The following is a 21,584-nucleotide window of genomic DNA, read 5'->3' on the forward strand; positions in this document are numbered from 1 at the left end:
AGTACGAATCTCCATGGCGACAAAAACTAAGGAGAGCAATCAATGTCACCATTGTTGATGCTCCAGTAACCACCTAGCATCAATAATAGTCCACTGCTTTTCAAAATGCCTAAGTGATTTCAAATAATTACTACAAAATGTGATTGAAGTTAATTACTACCATGGCAGAAAATGAAAAGATTCTTATATCAGAAATGGACAGCTTGTATCAAATCTCTTCAGTGTGATGTTGGGAGACGGGACACAAAACTAATCATGACAAAAGATGCCAAGTTGCCAAAGCACGCTAGTGTGACACTGAAGTGCCAGCTTTGTCCTACCTGGACGGTGCTTCTTGCTGCACTTGCGGACATCTTTGTTGGTTCCATCACAGGTTTGGCAAGTGAGGTGAGTAAACTGCCATCATGAGATTTTAAACCATCACTAATCTTTCTCTGTACTGGTTTTCTTCTCTGTATTTTAATGAGGTACTTGGTGCCACCGTTCTACTGACAAGATGTCCTCCTGCCCAGGGAACAATTATCTGAGATACTTGGACCATTGAAATCAATGGATGGAACGATTCTGTCATCTGAATAGACGACCCATCACAGAGTCTTTTATAGAATGACCAGCAATGGGTTGGTGGCCATTTAAGGTCTCCAGGACTGTGACTGTGTTTGACTTTGTCTTTGATGTTCTCTGTTATAATGGACCTTGGACCACCACAGAGGTTTATTTTTCTCCAGGGATGCTGCTGACTGGAGTTTTGGTTTTCCTCTCCCACCATAAAACTAATCAAAGCAAAACACGCTAATCAGTCACTGAAGTGCCAGCTTTGTCCTACCTGGGCAGTGCTACTCACTGCACCCTACAGACAGCTTTGTTGGTTCCATCACAGGTTTGGCAGGTAAGAGCAGCTCTCTGCCAGACCCAAGTCCATCTCTGCCATCATGAGATTTTAAACCATCACTAATCTTCTCTGTTCTGGTTTTCTTCTTGTATCCTAATCAGGCACTTGGTGCCACTATCTCATTGACAAGATGTTCTCCTGCCTGTGACACAATCATCTGATGTACTGGGAGCACTGGAATCAACAGATGGAAAGATTCTATCATCCGATTAGATGGCCCAGCAAGGGGTTGGTGGCCATTTGAGGTCTCCAGGACTGTGACTGTGTTTGACTTTGTCTTTGATGTTCTCTGTTATAATGGACCTTGGACCACCACAGAGGTTTATTTTTCTCCAGGGATGCTGCTGACTGGAGTTTTGGTTTTCCTCTCCCACTATAAAACTAATCAAAGCAAAACACGCTAATCGGTCACTGAAGTGCCAGCTTTGTCCTACCTGGGCAGTGCTACTCACTGCACCCTACAGACAGCTTTGTTGGTTCCATCACAGGTTTGGCAGGTAAGAGCAGCTCTCTGCCAGACCCAAGTCCATCTCTGCCATCATGAGATTTTAAATCTTTACTAATCCTAATTTTTTTCTGTATCCTAATCAGACACTCGGTGCCACCACACTACTGGCAAGATGTTCTCCTGGCTGTGAAGCAATCACCTGATGTACTGGGAGCACTGGAATCAACAGATATAAAGATTCTGTCATCTGATTGGATGGCTTAGCAAGGGGTTGGTGGCCATTGGTGGTCTGCAAGGACTGTGACTGTGTCTGACTTTGTCTTTGATGTTCTCTGCTATAATGGACCTTGGACCACCATAGAGGTTTATTTTCTCCAGAGATGCTGCTGACTGGAGTTTTTGTTTTCCTTTGTGGCCATAAAACGAATCAAAGAAAAAGACACTGAGTTGCCAAAACACACCAATGTGTCACTGAAGTGCCAGCTTTGTCCTACCTGGACGGTGCTTCTTGCTGCACTTGCAGACATCTTTGTTGGTTCCATCACAGGTTTGGCAAGTGAGGTGAGTAAACTGCCATCATGAGATTTTAAACCATCACTAATCTTTCTCTGTTCTGGTTTTCTTCTCTGTATTTTAATGAGGTACTTGGTGCCACTGTTCTACTGACAAGATGTCCTCCTGCCCAGGGAACAATTATCTGAGATACTTAGACCATTGAAATCAATGGATGGAGCGATTCTGTCATCTGAATAGACGACCCATCACAGAGTCTTCTATAGAAGGACCAGCAATGGGTTGGTGGCCATTTAAGGTCTCCAGGACTGTGACTGTGTTTGACTTTGTCTTTGATGTTCTCTGTTATAATGGACCTTGGACCACCACAGACATTTATTTTTCTCCAGGGATGCTGCTGACTGGAGTTTTGGTTTTCCTCTCCCACTATAAAACTAATCAAAGCAAAACACGCTAATCGGACACTGAAGTGCCAGCTTTGTCCTGCCTGGGCAGTGCTACTCACTGCACCCTACAGACAGCTTTGTTTGTTCCATCACAGGTTTGGCAGGTAAGAGCAGCTCTCTGCCAGACCCAAGTCCATCTCTGCCATCATGAGATTTTAAACCATCACTAATCTTCCTCTGTTCTGGATTTCTTCTTGTATCCTAATCAGGCACTTGGTACCACCATCCCATTGACAAGATTTTCTCCTGCCTGTGACACAATCATCTGATGTACTGGGAGCACTAGAATCAACAGATGGAAAGATTTTATCATCCGATTAGATGGCCCAGCAAGGGATTGGTGGCCATTTGAGGTCTCCAGGACTGTGACTGTGTCTGACTTTGTCTTTGATGTTCTCTGTTATAATGGGCCTTGGACCACCACAGAGGTTTGCTTTCCCCCAGAGATACTGCTGACTGGAGTTTTTGTTATCCTCTCCCACCACAAAACTAATCAAAGCAAAAGACACTGAGTTGCCAAAACACGCTAATGTGTCACTGAAGTGCCGACTTTGTCCTACCTGGACAGCGCTGCTCGCTGCACTTGCGGACGTCCTCGCTGGTTCCATCACAGGCCTGGCCGGTAAGTGCAGCTCCTTGACACACCCTAGTCCTTCTCTGCCAACCGCCATCACAAGATTTTGAACAGCCACTCCAGTGTCCCCATGGATTCCATTGTCCATTTGCTAGGAAGAGAAATTCAAAGACTCACTTACTCACAGTTTTATTATACTTCTGGAAGATGTGAAGATAATTAGTGTTTCAATATTTACTATTAATATCCCTCACAATAACCGTAAGTGTGATTGTTATGGCCAAGGAATAATATGGCTGGACCTTTTGGGTCATTTGCATTGTCTGATACGAGCAGTGGATCAAGACCAGAATATGTAATATGATACTGCCAGGCAGTGCCACTTGAAGTCCATATGGAGGCTTAGGTGGCAATGCCCCCCTCGGTGTCCACAGCACGTGCCCCAAGAATTGCCAAAATGCCGCCCCTCGGGTGACCTAATGGATTGGCTGGCTCTTCTAGCAGCAGGTGATCCTCCTCTGCCTCAGTGGTTCTTTTAGAGCAGGGGTGTCCTGACTCTGGTCCTGGTGGGACGCAGTGGCCGCAGGTTTTCATTCCAACCCTTTTCCTAATCAGTAATCAGTTTTCACTGCTAATTAACTCCTTTTCCCTAACAGCCCTGTTTTTAAGGATTCAGTCCTCTGAATTGATTTGTTTCATCAGTCAATGGCAGCCAAACAGAAATGAGATGTGAAACGAACCAACAGATGACCAGCTAAATTGGAAGGTCAAACTCCAGCCAATTTCACTCCAACCAGTTCCTTAATGAGAAGCCAATTCTTGCCGTTATTGAATATCAGGACTTGTCGCTGCTCTCGTTCCGCTACAGCAGACTCTTGATTTTCTGTTTTTTCTAAGATCACCATCAAGATGTTTTGGTGACCTGAGCAGACCAACATGACCGAGACCTTCACCTTTCTTTATTTTCAGGTTAGCTGGTCATGTGGCTGCTTGTTTTGTGCATCATTATTGTTTGGCTACTCATTAAAGAAAATAGAAACAGCTAAGGGGTCTGAGTCACATCAATTAAAATGAAGGCAAAACAAGTTAATCAGCAGCAAAAATGGCTCACTAATTAAGAAGTTGGTTAGAATAAAAACCTGCAGCCACTGCGACCCACCAGGACCAGAGTTGGACACCCCTGGTTTAGAGTGTCACCATGTTATATTATGCTCATGTCATGACATCACACATAGCAGTGTGACAAATGCTTTTGCTACAAACACCATGGCCACATCTGAGAAGCCACTGAGAAGCACCTGAGAAACAACTCGGAAACTGAGAAACTGAGAAACAACTCAGAAACTGAGAAACTGAGAAACAACTAAGAAACTGAGAAACAACTAAGAAACCAAGAAACTGAGAAACAACTAAGAAACTGAGAAAAAACTCAGAAACTGAGAAGCAGAGAAACTGAGAAACCGAGAAACTGAGAAACAACTCGGAAACTGAGAAACCGAGAAACTGAGAAAAAACTCAGAATCTGAGAAACCAAGTAACCGAGAAACTGAGAAACAACTCAGAAACTGAGAAACCGAGAAACTGAGAGAAAACTAAGAAACCAAGAAACTGAGAAACAACTAAGAAACTGAGAAAAAACTCAAACTGAGAAACCAAGAAACTGAGAAACAACTCAGAAACTGAGAAACCGAGAAACTGAGAGAAAACTAAGAAACTGAGAAACAACTAAGAAAGTGAGAAACTGAGAAAAAACTCAGAAACAGAAACCGAGAAACTGAGAAACTGAGAAAAAACTCAGAATCTGAGAAACCGAGAAACTGAGAAAAAACTAAGAAACTGAGAAACAACTAAGAAACTGAGAATCTGAGAAACTGTGAAACAACTCAGAAACTGAGAAACCAAGAGAAAACTCAGAATTTAACTAACCGAGAAACTGAGAGAAAACTAAGAAACCGAGAAACTGAGAAACAACTAAGAAACTCAGAAACTGAGAAAAAACTCAGAATCTGAGAAACCGAGAAACTGAGAAACCGAGAAACTGAGAGAAAACTCAGAATCTAAGAAACCGAGAAACCGAGAAACAACTAAAAAACAAAGGCAAAATGGCTTTAGCATGAAATTACAAACAAAATGATACAAAATAATAACAATGACGCTATTCAGGTGGTATTAGTTTTACACCTAGAGGTGGGGCAAAGTCCTTTTTTACTGGAGGACCACTGTGATTTTAGTCCAGACTGAATCAGTGATGTCAGTAACTTTGTATGGACTGTGTGTTCATGTCTCAGTAAAGATGTCTTCTACCTTCAATTAAAGGTCCATAAAAAATAACCCCAGCTTAAAGTAGTCCTGTGCAAATTAACATGTTAGTAAAACCGTCATATTCTGTTTGGATGGGACTAAAATCATAGAGTTTCTCTGTAATATTTACCTTCTGAAATGCCTAAAGTGGAAAAAAAGAACTGCCGGTACACCTTGTGTGTGCTGAATAAAGAGGGGATTAGTCTGAATGTGTGCTGATATACACAATTCATACTGAAACAGAGGTTGGGGGGGGGGGGGGTTCCCCCTTGGTGGGATGGACAGATGTATTGCTATTATAAATAAGATTGGCCATTGTAAGCCGAACAGATGGCATGCACTACCAGTACTCGTTCGTCAGGAATGGTGGAAGTGCCAGTACGGCCCACTCAAACACTGACTTTACCTGTCCAAATCCGGTTTTAGATAAATAGATGAAGCTATGGGATGCTGGTTGTTACCGTTGGGTCGCGAGTTTGGTTGACAGATCATAGGCGGTGTATGAATTTAGTCTCAGTCGGGTTGTTGCGAGGTTGGTTAAGCAATCAACATCACTCCAATGATTGTCCTCAATTACGTCCTCTCCCTCTGACGACCATCCAAAATTCTTCAAAGGGGGAAAGACCTCTGACAATTGTCCATGAATGGAACACAAAGACATTTCTTTTTTTCTACCTTTCTAGCACATTTTATCCTTTGAAAACAGAAAAAAAACCCTGTTATTTCCACCCTGATGCAAAAAGTCACATATCTGTGAGTCTTGGCTTCAACCAAGAGAACTTCAAATAAGCAGATAGTACGGAAAAATCATGAAAACATAAAGAATTCCTAATTTCTGAGGGGGCAGAGGTAGTCGGGTGGGTGGCAATGCCAAGGTGATTTGCTTCCTTGCCCCCGTCCATTTTATGTCACTGCAGATTAAGTAGTAGGGTGTTGTACCGTGTTAGCCATTATGGGTGTAGTGAGACGTCAAGCAAAATGACCCCTTTTATTGGCTGACTAGACGGATTACAATATGCAGGCTTTCGAGGCAACTCAGGATTACATCTCGCCTGAAGAAGGGACCTGAGTTCCCTCAAAATCTTGCATGTTGTCATTTTGCTTGACGTCTCACTACACCCATAGTGGCTAACACGGTACAACACCCTACTACTTAATCTGCAGTGACATAAAATGGACGGGGGCAAGGAAGCAAATCACCCTGGCATTGCCACCCCCGGCTAACTCGGCCCCCTCAGAAATGAGGAATTCTTTTAAGTTTTAATGATTTTTCTGTGGTATCCGCTTATCTAGTTAGCCAATTAAAGGTGTCATTTTTCTGGACTTCTCACTACTGCAGATTAAGCAAAGACAAAACCAAGCTGTGCTTGGGGCAATGGCGCCTGACCATTTCAAGGAATTTTCAAGTGTCGTGTCTGTGAGAACAGGAGGAAAATGAAAGGAGCAGATAACAAATATACACAGCACGACAAAAGAGTAAATAGCGAGGTGAAGGGTTTGTTCAAATATGAACTGTAAGAGCTAATCGTAGAAAGTTAATATTAGTGTTAAATTCAGACACAGTCAGTGTTTGCCTAATCTGAGTGCCAATGTAGGTTTAGCACAGCTCAATAGATAATGGAAGATTTTGGTTTATCCCCTTTAAGCTAACTTAGTGGAACTTAATGGAATGTTCTTAATACTCTGATGTGACAATGGAATGACCTCAGATTGGAGAGGCAGTTAGATGGAAACACGAACTGTTAGACACATCAGATTCAAAGGTACAGAGGCGTCATAACATAATGGCAGCTTCGAGAAAATGTAACTAAGATACTAAATATCACAGACAAGAAGTATTTACCCTTACATTGGTTTTGGGTTATCATTTTTTTTTTCATTTATTGTGCAAACGTTTTGCTTTGAATTTCACCAAAAACTTGTCCCAGGTGACACGATACAGATGGCCCTTCACCCGGCTGGGCCACCATTATAACGGAAGGTCTGGATGGGCCGCCTGACCGGGTTGAAACAGCAGAAGGTGTCTGTCCTCGTGGGTAGATAAACCCCCGATACACAGGGTGGGTAGCACGTGGGTAGCTATAGTCCTGGTGAGCTGCCCCACTGGAGTATTTGGGGACCACTAGGCAGAACTGCCTTTCACCTCCTGTTTAGGTTTTTCCCAGGTGTGATGTTGGGACACCAGAAGAACTCCCAGGTTGTCCAATGTAAAAGGAGCCACTCTGCATTCCCCAGGAACGACTGGAGTCGGGAGGATGCGGTGAAGGTTGCTGGGTATGGCAAGCTATTTTAATATGTAATCCCTTTAATATGATATCTGCTTTGGAAACTTTGAGAGCATGAGTTTTAAATTTGATATTAGGATTATAAAAATATCACAATTTTAAAATCTGAAATCACACTTTTGAAATTTGATATCACAATTTAAAAATTTGAGCTTTTGAAAATTTAATATCAACCTTTTTAAATTTGATATCACTAATTTAGAATATATAACATTTTTTCCAATTTTGACATCGGCACTATGAATCTTGTTATCATAAAGGAGAGATTAAATGCCAATACATATGCTGTTATATCTTTGATATCTGTTTTTGCAAATGTGATATCAAAGAAGAGTGAATAAATGGTAAAATGGCTTGCCGCATATATGACATTTATAGATTTTGATATAAGATGTTGGACCTTTGATATCAAGGTTTTAAAATTACATTTCAAGCTTATGAAATTTGATATCTAGTTTTTAAAATTTGACATCAAAAGTTTTAAATTTGATATCATTATTTTGAAATCTGACAACATTATTCCTAAATTTGATATGAAGGTTTTAAAAATGGATATCAACATTGTAATGTTTGATATCAAACTTTTCAAATTAAATGTCAAGCTTTTGAAATTTGATATCACACATTTAAAATTTGATATCAAGCTTTTGAAATTTGATATCACATATTTAAAATTTGATATAAAGCTTTTGAAATTTGATATTACACATTTAAAATTTGATACCAAGCTTTTGAAATTTGATATCAAGCTTTTGAAATTTGATATCACACATTTAAAATTTGATATCAAGCTTTTGAAATTCGATATCACACATTTAAAATTTGATACAAACTTTTGAAATTTGATATCAAGCTTTAGAAATTTGATATCACACATTTAAAATTTGATATCAAGCTTTTGAAATTCGATATCACACATTTAAAATTTGATACAAACTTTTGAAATTTGATATCAAGCTTTTGAAATTTGATATCACACATTTAAAATTTGATATCAAGCTTTTGAAATTCGATATCACACATTTAAAATTTGATACAAACTTTTGAAATTTGATATCAAGCTTTTGAAATTTGATATCACACATTTAAAATTTGATATCAAGCTTTTGAAATTTGATATCACACATTTAAAATTTAATATAAAGCTTTTGAAATTTGATATTACACATTTAAAATTTGATACCAAGCTTTTGAAATTTGATATCAAGCTTTTGAAATGTAATATCACACATTTAAAATTTGATATCAAGCTTTTGAAATTCGATATCACACATTTAAAATTTGATATAAAGCTTTTGAAATTTGATATTACACATTTTAAATTTGATACAACGCTTTTGAAATTTGATATCAAGCTTTTGAAATTTGATATCACACATTTAAAATTTGATATCAAGCTTTTGAAATTTGATATCACACATTTAAAATTTGATATCAAGCTTTTGAAATTTGATATCACACATTTAAAATTTGATACCAAGCTTTTGAAATTTGATATCAAGCTTTTGAAATTTGATATCACACATTTAAAATTTGATATCAAGCTTTTGAAATTCGATATCACACATTTAAAATTTGATACAAACTTTTGAAATTTGATATCACACATTTAAAATTTGATACCAAGCTTTTGAAATTTGATATCACACATTTAAAAATGATAACGGTTTTTCCAATTTTGACATCAACATTTTGAATGTTGATATCAAAAAAGAAAGCTTAAATGCCAATACATATGTTGATTTTAAACTCTCATATTAAATTTTGTCATTCTGAAACCACGTTTATGAAATTTGATATCATGCTTTTGAAATTTAATATTGAGTGTTTGAAATTTGATATAAACATCCTCAAACTTGATATCAGATTTCAAAAGCTCCATGTCAAATTTCAAGAACTTGACAGAATATGATACGAGAGTTTAACATCAGCATATGTGTTAGCATTTAAACTTTCTTTTTTGATATTAAGTTTCAAAACGCTGATTTCAGGAATTGGAAAAACCAATATCATATTTTAAAAGAATGATATCAAATTTCAAAAGCTTGATATCAAATTTGAAAAGCTAGATATGAAATTTCCGAAGCTCGATATCTTATTTAAAACCTTGAGATCAAACCTTACAATGTTGAGACGCATTTTTGAAACCTTGATATCAAACTTTAGGATCAATGTTATCAGATTTCAAAATCACGATATCAAATTTCAAACATTTGACATTTCAAATTTTAAAATCTTGGTATCAAATTACATAAGCCTGATATGCAGTTTTTGAAACACTGATGTTAAAGGTACAACATTTTATACCAAAATCTGTAAATGTGATATATGCAGCAAGCCATTTTAGCATTTACTCACTCTCTTTTGAAGTCAGATTTCCAAAACAGGTATCAAAGTTATAACAGTCAAAATAAAAATTTCTAAGGCATGATATTAAATTTTGTAAGCCTGATATCAAATTTCATAAACTTAATATTAAAATGACAGAATATGAAATGGGAGTTTAAAATCTGCATATATGTAACCAGGGTAGATTTTAAGAGATAGGTTAAAAAAACACAGGGCAGAATGTATTTTGTCAATAAAGTTAACCCCATAACTAAAAATAAGTGCGGTTGCGAGTAGAAACCCTAAACAGAGCAGGAGCATAAAGCCCAAACTAATACCTGACTGTGCTCCCTCATTGATCCATCCTTCGGCTGAGTCAGGTAGATACAGGCAGGGCCGGATTTTCCTATAGGCTAACTAGGCTTCAGCCTAGGGCCTCAAGATCAAGAGGGGCCTACATTCAAATTGTTAGCAAAATTAAAATTACACTATTCTAAAAACAGTGAACACTAAAACACTGAACCGAAAATAAGGAGAAATTATACGCATATGACTAATAAACAAACATAAAAATGTATTGGTTAAGATCAACGCGTATTACGTATTTTATTATCTCTCATGTAATTTACAAACTTAAAAATGGAAGGTGAAAGGGCCTCATAAGTGGAATAGCCTAGGGCCTCTTTTCATATAAATCCGGCCCTGGATACAGGGACGGGATTGGAGGAAAAGGGGAGGCGCGGAGATACACGGAAGTGAAGAGAGGAGAGGGAGGACACGTGGCTGTAAGAGCAGAAAAGGTAACTTTAGGAGAACGCTGAAGTGAGACGACAGATGCAAGAAAACAGCTTTAACAAAACGCTCAACTGATAGAAAAGAAGTGACAGCATAACGCTGACGAGGACGAGAAACCTACAATATATTGAAACATCAAGAAAAAAAGTGGAAAAGGGAACGTAACGGCAAAACGCTGGCGCACAGAGAGAGAAAGAGAAAGAGAAAAAACTGAAGTCGATACAAGATTTAGGGGGACGAAAGTAAACGCAAGGCAAAGATAGCCGGTAGAGCAGGAGAACTGGAATAGGGAACTGAAACAGAGCGTGCGGGGAATACACGACGTGAAAGACGGTAGGACGCGAGTGCAACCCGCTGGTGAATTTTTATTTCCTGATCCAAGATGGGGTGACACGAAAGGACAAATGAGGGACACAACAAGGAGGAGTTAATTTACCCAAGGTCTGTGCGTTTTGTTGTTTTTGTTTGGTTTATTTATTATTTGGCTTGACGTGAAACTCAAGTGAAGCGGCCAGTGTTGTTTTATTTGTTGGCCACTATGCACCCGAACTATGTTTGGATCTCCTAACGGAGTAACTATTTACTCTGAACAGTGTATGTACTAAAGGTGAGCTCACCAGTAGTGTTGGGAGGACGATATGTTTTTATTTTTTTAAATTTTGTACTGTACATAGTTATAATATTCAAATGTTTGGTTGTCTGTTGTTGATTTCAAGTAAAGAGTAAGTTCTTTTTCTTTAAACTAGCTGTAAGTTGCGATTTGTTATGAACTAAATGGTTAGAGGTGACCGATATTGAAAATGCAACTTTTGGGTGGCGACACCATCTATATTACTAAACGACAGTTTTAATTTATGCATGGCGGACGCACCGAAGCGCATGCGCACTGCGCCGCGGCGCCCCAGAGTCAAACGCAGCGGCTTCCCAGAGTCAGTATGTGGCGCCCAAACAGCACAACCTGTAAACTAAACTTGCTCTAATCCACTGTGCCAGCGGTCTGTGTCAGCAGAGGCAAAGGAGTCATGGCTCCAAATGGAAAGAGCTCAACGATTTGTAATACAAAACCGAGCCCGTAGTTCCCAGAGTCAGTGCATGGCGCCCAAACACCACAACCTGTAAACTACACCTGCTCTAATCCACAATGAGCGAACGCGCCCACAACGCGCTTCTGACACAGCACAGGCAAAGGAGTCACGGCTCCAAATGGAAGGAGCTCAACTATTAGTAATACAAACACGAGCCCGTATGGCTACGACCTGTAAATGAGCCCGTATGGATAAAAACAATGAACGAAGGCGCCCACACAAAGAAACCGCTTTAGTACAAATATGTTTATTTAATTAAATGAAAACTTTACCATGGCTACGAACTGTGAACTAAACCTGAGGTAAAGCGTGCGCGCCAAGTTGTACAGCCGCCCGAACACGACCGCCCACACCACCGCATATACCACATTCATTTCGTAATCTAGCCCTCCATGCCCGGATCCGCCGCCATGGTCACTTCAGCACGCGAATCCACCGCCGTCAGCAAACGACTTCTCGCTGACGACACAGCCATAGAAAAAACAAAAAAGAGACTGCATGGATAAAAACAATAAATGAAGGCGCCTACAACGCGCTTCTGAAACACCAGAACCAGATGAGTCACAGCTCCAAAAAGAAACCGCTTTAGTACAAATATACAGTGCATTTGGAAAGTATTCCCAGTGCATCACTTTTTCCACATTTTGTTATGTCACAGCCTTATTCCAAAAGGGATTAAATTCATTTTTTTCCTCAGAATTCTACACACAACAGCCCATAATGACAACGTGATAAAAGTTTATTTGAGGTTTTTGCAAATTTATTAAAAATAAAACAATTGAGAAAGCACATGTACATAAGTATTCACAGCCTTTGCCGTGAAGCTCGAAATTGAGCTCAGGTGCATCCTGTTTCCCCTGATCATCCTTGAGATGTTTCTGCAGCTTCATTGGAGCCCACCTGTGGTAAATTCAGTTGACTGGAGATGATTTGGAAAGGCACACACCTGTCTATATAAGGTCCCACAGTTGACAGTTCATGTCAGAGCACAAACCAAGCATGAAGAGTCAAAGGAATTGTCTGTAGACCTCCGAGACAGGATTTTCTCGAGGCACAAATCTGGGGAAGGTTACAGAAACATTTCTGCTACTTTGAAGGTCCCAATGAGCACAGTGGCCTCCATCATCTGTAAGTGGAAGAAGTTTGAAACCACCAGGACTCTTCCTAGAGCTGGCCGGCCATCTAAACTGAGTGATCGGGGGAGAAGGGCCTTAGTCAGGGAGGTGACCAAGAACCCGATGGTCACTCTGTCAGAGCTCCAGAGGTCCTCTGTGGAGAGAGGAGAACCTTCCAGAAGGACAACCATCTCTGCAGCAATCCACCAATCAGGCCTGTGTGGTAGAGTGGCCAGACAGAAGCCACTCCTTAGTAAAAGGCACATGGCAGCCCGCCTGGAGTTTGCCAAAAGGCACCTGAAGGACTCTCAGACCATGAGAAAGAAAATCTGATCTGATGAGACAAAGACTGAACTCTTTGGTGTGAATGCCAGGCGTCACGTTTGGGGGAAACCAGGCACCACTCATCACCAGGCCAATACCATCCCTACAGTGAAGCATGGTGGTGGCAGCATCATGCTGTGGGGATGTTTTTCAGTGGCAGGGACTGGGAGACTAGTCAGGATAAAGGGAAAGATGACTGCAGCAATGTACAGAGACATCCTGGATGAAAACCTGCTCCAGAGCGCTCTTGACCTCAGACTGGGGCGACGGTTCATCTTTCAGCAGGACAACGACCCTAAGCACACAGCCAAGATATCAAAGGAGTGGCTTCAGGACAACTCTGTGAATGTCCTTGAGTGGCCCAGCCAGAGCCCAGACTTGAATCCGATTGAACATCTCTGGAGAGATCTTAAAATGGCTGTGCACCGACGCTTCCCATCCAACCTGATGGAGCTTGAGAGGTGCTGCAAAGAGGAATGGGCAAAACTGGCCAAGGATAGGTGTGCCAAGCTTGTGGCATCATATTCAAAAAGACTTGAGGCTGGAATTACTGCCAAAGGCACATCGACAAAGTATTGAGCAAAGGCTGTGAATACTTATGTACATGGGATTTCTCAGTTTTTTTATTTTTAATAAATTTGCAAAAACCTCAAGTAAACTTTTTTCATGTTGTTATTATGGGGTGTTGTGTGTAGAATTCTGAGGAAAAAAATGAATTTAATCCATCTTGGAATAAGGCTGTAACATAACAAAATGTGGAAAAAGTGATGCGCTGTGAATACTTTCTGGATGCACTGTAACTGTTTACTACATTTTAATAAACTGCTTTTACCAAACTTAGTTTTTTAATTTCTATATATTGTTCCTAAAACACAGAATCTGGGAAATATCAGTCCACTTAATTAGCCCAGGAGTCCAATTAAAAACAGAAGCTGGATGGAACAAAAACCTGCAGCCACCGGGGGTCCCCAGGGCTGAGTGTGGGAAGCACTGCTCTAGATTGTCAATGGTCCCCATCTCCCCCTGTCACAATAATAAAAGGACAAACTGTTGATTTGTGGAGCCCTACAAATAGTCAGGGACGATCTCTGATAACAGGCGGACCGCTGATTACAGGTCTGGAAAGGGGGACAAAGACGGCCGTCCATTCTGAGGGAACTCTGTTTTTCAAACTGACAAAACTATAATGAGACTTTAACGTGTCTTTTGTTTAATCTGTTGTCACATTGGCTTTTATATTTTGACTTGTGAATGTTAGCATTAACAAAAACTGTCTGAATGACATTAATAAAATGAGCAGATAAATTATGGGTTTGAAGATGCAAAATGCACAAGAAGACCCTCTTCTTCTGCTAGCGTCTGCCTTATTAATAACGGCTTTGATAGCTTCTGGTACCTAAAGAAGTCAAACTAATCTGAGCGGATCCATTTTGAGGCCTTGTCATGTCACGCTTGTTCCCAAAGTGTCCTCAGATGGATGTTTACTCGATTAGGTTGACATTTTTTGTAAGTCACTTTGGATAGAAGTGTCTGCTAAGCAAATAAATTTAGGAGTAAATGTCAATGTACAGTAAATTACATTGCGATTCACTCCATATGATGGCAAACACCATGTTAATGCCTGGTTCATAGGAGGGCATTCTGGCTTTGTCTTTCTCCTCCCAGTTCTACCTTTTGAGGTTAACATGTGTGAGCTGATCTTCTTAAAGGTCTTTGGGCTTGGAAATTAACTATCATGTGCCAAAATGCCTTGGGAAGTTTATTTGGGTCACTTTATATTTATAAAGGAAAGGCACTAGCTAGACAGACAGACAGGTTTTAGTATAGTAGGAAGGATAAGATAGACAGATTTTAGTTTAATAGGAAGATTAAGATAGATATGAAAGGCACTATATAATAGACAGATAAATAGATATGAAATTTCGCATTTTACAGAAGTTGTTTAAATCATCCTCATCCATCCATTATCCAACCCGCTATATCCTAACTACAGGGTCACAGGGGTCTGCTGGAGCCAATCCCAACCAACACAGGGCGCAAGGCAGGAACCAAACCCCGGGCAGGGTGCCATCCCACCGCAGGGCACACACACATACACACACACACACACACACACACACACACACACACACACACACACCAAGGACAATTTAGAATCGCCAATGCACCTAACCTGCATGTCTTTGGACTGTGGGAGGAAACCCACACAGACACGGGGAGAACATGCAAACTCCATGCAGGGAGGACCTGGGAAGTGAACCCAGGGCTCCTAACTGCGAGGCAGCAGCGCAACCCACTGCGCCACCGTGCCGCCTTGTTTAAATCAATAAATACATAATAGATAGAATATACTTTACATTTTTATTTTAGTGCAGTCATTTGTATCCAAGGTATATGCTATGCTGTTCTTTCTGAATTTATGTGATCCTGGGATAGCTGATAGTATTATATATCAGCTGATATACATCAACAAAAATTCAAATATATTCAAATATATATATATATATATATATATATATATATATATATATATTTGAATTTTTGTTGATATTATATATCTGCTTTTGTTTGTTGATATTATATATCTGCTTTCTGAGGAACAATCACTGTCACAAGACAATAAAAGCAAAGGCTACTTTATAATAAAACACTAAAGTCTGTGTGTCCAGTTCCTCTGAGCAATCTGATTGGTCATTTTAGCCTTGGTGTGATTGGTCAGTTTGGATTTGGTGATGTGATGGAGGAAATGTGAGTGTGAGAAGAGTGAAGGCATATACTGAGATAATTGCCTTATAAGACAAACATTTAAACAATGAACATGGCTGACTTTCTGATCATTTGAGGTCCAGGCAGAAAAGGACGGGCAATAATGGAAGTGATGTCAGCGGTGGAATTGCTGTCAATCTTCTGTTCTGCAGAGGAAGGGAGAGACACACACACAAAAACAGAGGAAAGGCACTGAAGGTGCATGTAGGGGAAGAGATAGCAAATATTTTAAAATAATTCTATTACCTGTCTTTGCCAGGGGCCATGGCTTGTAATTAACAACTCTATAAATACAATACGGGGCGGCATGGTGGTGCAGTGGGTAGCGCTGCTGCCTCGCAGTTGGGAGACCTGGGGACCTGGGTTCGCTTCCTGGGTCCTCCCTGCGTGGAGTTTGCATGTTCTCCCCGTGTCTGCGTGGGTTTCCTCCGGGCGCTCCGGTTTCCTCCCACAGTCCAAAGACATGCAGGTTAGGTGGATTGGCAATTCTAAATTGGCCCTAGTGTGTGCTTGGTGTGTGGGTGTGTTTGTGTGTGTCCTGTGGTGGGTTGGCTCCCTGCCCGGGATTGGTTCCTGCCTTGCGCCCTGTGTTGGCTGGGATTGGCTCCAGCAGACAAATACAATACAAGAAAATTCCATTTCCATAAAGGCAGGTGGAATTTTGCTGCCTCTCTTTCGACCTCTGCTGGCTGCTCACTATTGCTACAATAAACACGTGCCAAATGTTGATCCATTTATCAGTTCAGTGAGTTTATTTTCTCTCTTGAAGTTTCAGAGCAGTTTATCAATTGGACAGGTTCAACAGAAAAAGAAAGTGAACATCTTCGCCATCTAAGCATCTCGGTCAAAAACACAAAAATGAAATGTGCTGCTTTGTTGTATTTATTTTTTTCTCTTTTCTGTCCTGTTTCCTTCACTTGATCAATATACCATGCATGACTAGTTTGTCTACTCTGGTGCTGTTAAAAGGATCATGCGCAACTCCTGAAGTACTTCAGTCCCACTGTGGCTCCAAAGGGGTCACACTTTGAAAGAAGGGTCTAGACAAGCTGGGATTTTCATTTCTTGGGTACGAGAATCCGTTAGCCTCCATTTATAGAACTTAAAAGGCTTACTGTGGGAATTCGCAATAATAAAATCATTTATAGTGACCTACAAAAGGAAGAATGGGGGATGGGACAAATTACAGACTCTAACCCCCCCACCCCTGCTTCTGACTCCTCTGGCTGAAAAAAATAATTTATGACTGGGAAAGAAGTGGGCTGATGTTGATTGGGGGGGCCGGTGGTCTTCTTTTTTTTAAATTTTTTTTTAATGTCCTGGTGGTGTGGAACCAGAACAAATGAATGATTTATTCCCTTTGGATATTTTTGCAAGTTAATGAGGAAGGGAGGACCCAACAAAGAATTTCAGATCACTCGAGGGGCCCCCCAGATCCCCCAGGGAGTTTTGTCGGCACTCTTCACCAGATAATGAGACACAGGACTGGGAGTCAGAGGCCCACCCTGTCTGGCAGGTTTTTCTAAGCTTTAATATTGTGGGGCCAAAAATACAGCAGCATTAACCATAGCGGACAGTTGAGGTCTCTTAGAGGCACAGGTTACTGCTCTGGTAGAACGACGAGGTGTTCAAACCTCAGTAATGTTTACCCAGAATATCAGAAACTGATAAAGCAGCAGCTACAGCCGAATATGTCACCTGTGCAATGGACACTGGAAACCATAATGGTGACATAAGAGATTATTTAACTGGTACTGCTGAAACAATATCCTGTTTTTCAATTGTTATCTTCTTTCACAATAATAATCAAAACTCTTAATATCTCGGTGTCGTCGGACTATAACATCGGTCCAAAAGAAGAGCGCAAATTAAAGCACTACCATCAGCTCCAAAACAAAATTAAAAGGCTTTGGAAAACAGACGCAGGAGTTGTCCCTGTCATCATAGCTAAATCCATCAAGTGACATACTGAAAAGAGCTCGGCCAACATCGGTATCTCTACTGTACAAAAACACCACGGCGTCCATCGTCAGCAGAGTCCTTGGCACAGTCAGCAGTACTTAATACCGGATAATCTCCTTTGAGATGACCCTGACTAGGCACCCTAACCCTGACTAGACCTAAATTCTGCCATCTTCCCCTACCCAAGACTTTCAACCGTACCCACTCTCAAGAGGTTCATACCAGCTGAAAGGCTGCAATATCCAAAGAACTGAAATAATAATAATAATATGATGTCCAACTAGCTTAATCCACACCAGGGTCACAGGGGGTGGGCTGGAGCCTAACCCAGCTGGCATAGGGCACAAGGCAGGAAAATGGCTTGGATGGGGTGCCAGTCCATAGCAGGGCAAACAATCACACACACACCAAACACACTCTGTGGCCAATTTAGCAGTGTCAGTTCACTAGAACTCCATATCTCTGGACTGTGGGTGGAAACCGAAGCAGACACTGGGAGAACGTGGAAACTCCGTGCAAGGAGAACCCAGGATGCGAACCCTGGTCTCCTTTACTGTGAGGCAGCAGTGCACCACCATGCTGCCATAATAATATAAAATTATTATTATTAACTTCTCACATTCTCTACAAAGTTCTGTGTTAAACATTAAGTCACTAGCTGGGACATGGACACCTCAGCAGCCACTGGAAAATTCACATAATAATAATAATATGATGTCCAACCAGCTTAATCCAGACCAGGGTCACAGGGGGTGGGCTGGAGCCTAACCCAGCTAGCATAGGGCACAAGGCAGGAAAAGGGCTTGCATGGGGTGCCAGTCCATCGCAGGGCTAACAATCACACACACACCAAACACACTCTGTGCCCAATTTAGCAGTGCCAGTTCACTAGAACTCCATATCGCTGGACTGTGGGTGGAAATCCATGCAGACACTGGGAGAACGTGGAAACTCCGTGCAGGGAGAACCCAGGATGCGAACCCTGGTCTCCTTTACTGTGAGGCAGCAGTGCCACCAGTGCGCCACCATGCTGCCATAATAATATACAATTATTATTATTAACTTCTCACATTCTCTGGAAAGTTCCTGTGTTAAACATTAAGTCACTAGCTGGGACATGGACATCTCAGCAGCCACTGGAAAATTCACATAATAATAATAATATCATGTCCAACCAGCTTAATCCACACCAGGGTCACAGGGGGTGAGCTGGAGCCTAACCCAGCTAGCATAGGGCACAAGGCAGGAAAAAGGCTTGGATGGGGTGCCAGTCCATCTCAGGGCAAACAACCACACACACACCAAACACACTCTGTGGCCAATTTAGCAGTGCCAGTTCACTAGAACTCCATATCTCTGGACTGTGGGTGGAAACCCATGCAGACACTGGGAGAACGTGGAAACTCGATGTAGGGAGAACCCAGGATGCGAACCCTGGTCTCCTTTACTGTGAGGCAGCAGTGCCACCACTATGCTGCCATAATAAAACTAATAAGAAGAATAAGAATACAGTACACCCACAAAATTCACGGGGGTTATGTTCCCAGAGCACCCACGAATTGTGAAAAACCAAGACTTTTGGATGTGGTTAAAAAATGCCTTTTAAATGCCTATTTTTATAGTTTAAACCCTAAATACAGTATGCCCCCAAAGCACTTTAATTTCGTTGCAAACTCGGCTTAATACATTACCTAAAAACAGAATGTAAAGGTAAACCCATCTACTGTACAGTACTGTACTGCTATGTCTCCCACGGTGCTAGAATGTAAAATACAGATGTTACCATTATACGTACTGTAATTAATGCAAGCGCGTTTTCTTTGTTATAAGTAGAGTAAATACATAATAACTTCATTTAATTAAAATACAGTAAAATTCTTTTTTTAAATTTTTTTTTAATGTCCTGGATGTGAAACCTGGTCTCCTTTACTGTGAGGCACCAGTGCGCCACCATGCTACCATAATAATATACAATTATTATTATTAACTGTAAAATACAGATGTTACCATTATACGTTCTGTAATTTATGCAAGCATGTTTTCTTTGTTATAAGTAGAGTAAATACATAATAACTTCATTTAATTAAAATACAGTAAAATGTACGTGAGGGTGGCACAGTGGCGCAGTGGGTAGCGCTGCTGCCTCGCAGCTGGGAGACCTGGGGACCTGGGTTCGCTTCCCGGGTCCTCCCTGCGTGGAGTTTGCATGTTCTCCCCGTGTCTGCGTGGGTTTCCTCCAGACGCTCCGGTTTCCTCCCACAGTCCAAAGACATGCAGGTTAGGTGGATTGGCGATTCTAAATTGGCCCTAGTGTGTGCTTGGTGTGCGGGTGTGTTTGTGTGTGTCCTGCGGTGGGTTGGCACCCTGCCCAGGATTGGTTCCTGCCTTGTGCCCTGTGTTGGCTGGGATTGGCTCCAGCAGACCCCCGTGACCCTGTGTTCGGATTCAGCGGGTTGGAAAATGGATGGATGGATGTACGGGTACTCACCAATGATGAAGTAGCTTTAAAACTTTAGTAGATTTAAAACTTCTTGGGTGGCACCTCTTCTTCAGGCGCTTCAGGAGGAGTCGTATCTTTGGACGGGTCTTCTTCTGGTGGGGTTTCGTGTTGGCTTTTCTTTATAGGTTTCAGGAACATTGTGATAGGAAGTTGCTACATTGTCTCCCGTAGCGAACTGCTGGTACAATTTCCGTGCTTTCTCACTGATGATGTTACCGTCTTCCTGCAGTCGGTGATCCACAGTGCCAAGGCAGGTTCCATCCTGATGATATTTTTATTACTTACGGTCTTTTCCTTTTTGGCACTATCACAGAAACTTACAGATACGGTACTCCAGATCGCTGCTTCGTTCTTCTTTATGTAGCATACAGTGCTTTCATTAATGCCATAGAGGCGCGCTACTGCAGCATAACTTTTTAGTTCCCGGAGCAAATCAACCTTCTCCTGGAGTGTTTTACACTTCTTCTGGTGCTTAGGCTCAGTGCCAGAAACCTTAAAAGGTGCAGAGCGGTTCGACGACATCGTGTGCGTTTAAAAATAACAAAACAATAACAAAACGGAAAACACGAGGACGCTCAGCTGGAGACGCGTCACAAAGCAGCGGTCAAATCATCAGCAAGGAGAAATGAATAACGCTCTGGGATTGGCTACTTTCACCATCCCAAACCGCATTTCCCTCAGCAGTTGCTTCCTGTTGTTTCCAAAGCACAGTATTGCCACAAAAAAAGCCATAAAAAATTGCGGAGGATATTTGCGCTTTCCACTAACAATTAATAGTTAGGTTCTAAGAAAAAATCCGCGAATGACTGAGTCCGCGAACCCTGAACCGCGACTTCGCGGGGGTCTACTGTTATTATTATTGCTGTTGTTATTTTTATTATTATTATTATTATTAACTGCTCACATTCTCACACAAAGTTCTGTGTTAAACGTTAGGTCCCTTGCTGGGACATGGACACCTCTGCAGCCACTGGAAAATTCACATAATAATAATCATCATCATCATCATCATCATCAATCCATTCATTTTCCAAACCCATTTATCCTGAGCAGGGTCACAGGAAAGCTAGAGCCTTCACAGCTAGCATCAGGCAGAAGGCAGGAACAAACCCTGGATGAGGTGCCAGTCCATTGCAGGGTGAACAACACACACACACACACACACACACACACACTCTATTGCCAGTTCACCTAATCTGCATATCTTTGGACTGTCTGTGGAAACCCGAGCACCACGCAGACACGGGGAG

General features: G+C 41.3%; 1 protein-coding gene across 4 annotated transcripts in view; it reads right to left on the reverse strand.

The window, feature by feature from the left end:
* Positions 1-21,584, reverse strand: part of adgrb3 (adhesion G protein-coupled receptor B3) — an 872,307-nt gene that overhangs the window by 447,674 nt on the left and 403,049 nt on the right. For all 4 annotated transcript variants that reach the window (XM_051919125.1, XM_051919127.1, XM_051919124.1 and 1 more), the window contains one exon: positions 2,860-3,024. In XM_051919125.1, coding sequence (XP_051775085.1) covers positions 2,860-3,024 — 165 coding nt within the window. The remainder of the gene's footprint in view (positions 1-2,859; positions 3,025-21,584) is intronic.

Source organism: Erpetoichthys calabaricus, chromosome 15 (assembly GCF_900747795.2).
Source record: "Erpetoichthys calabaricus chromosome 15, fErpCal1.3, whole genome shotgun sequence".
Lineage (NCBI taxonomy): Eukaryota > Metazoa > Chordata > Cladistia > Polypteriformes > Polypteridae > Erpetoichthys > Erpetoichthys calabaricus.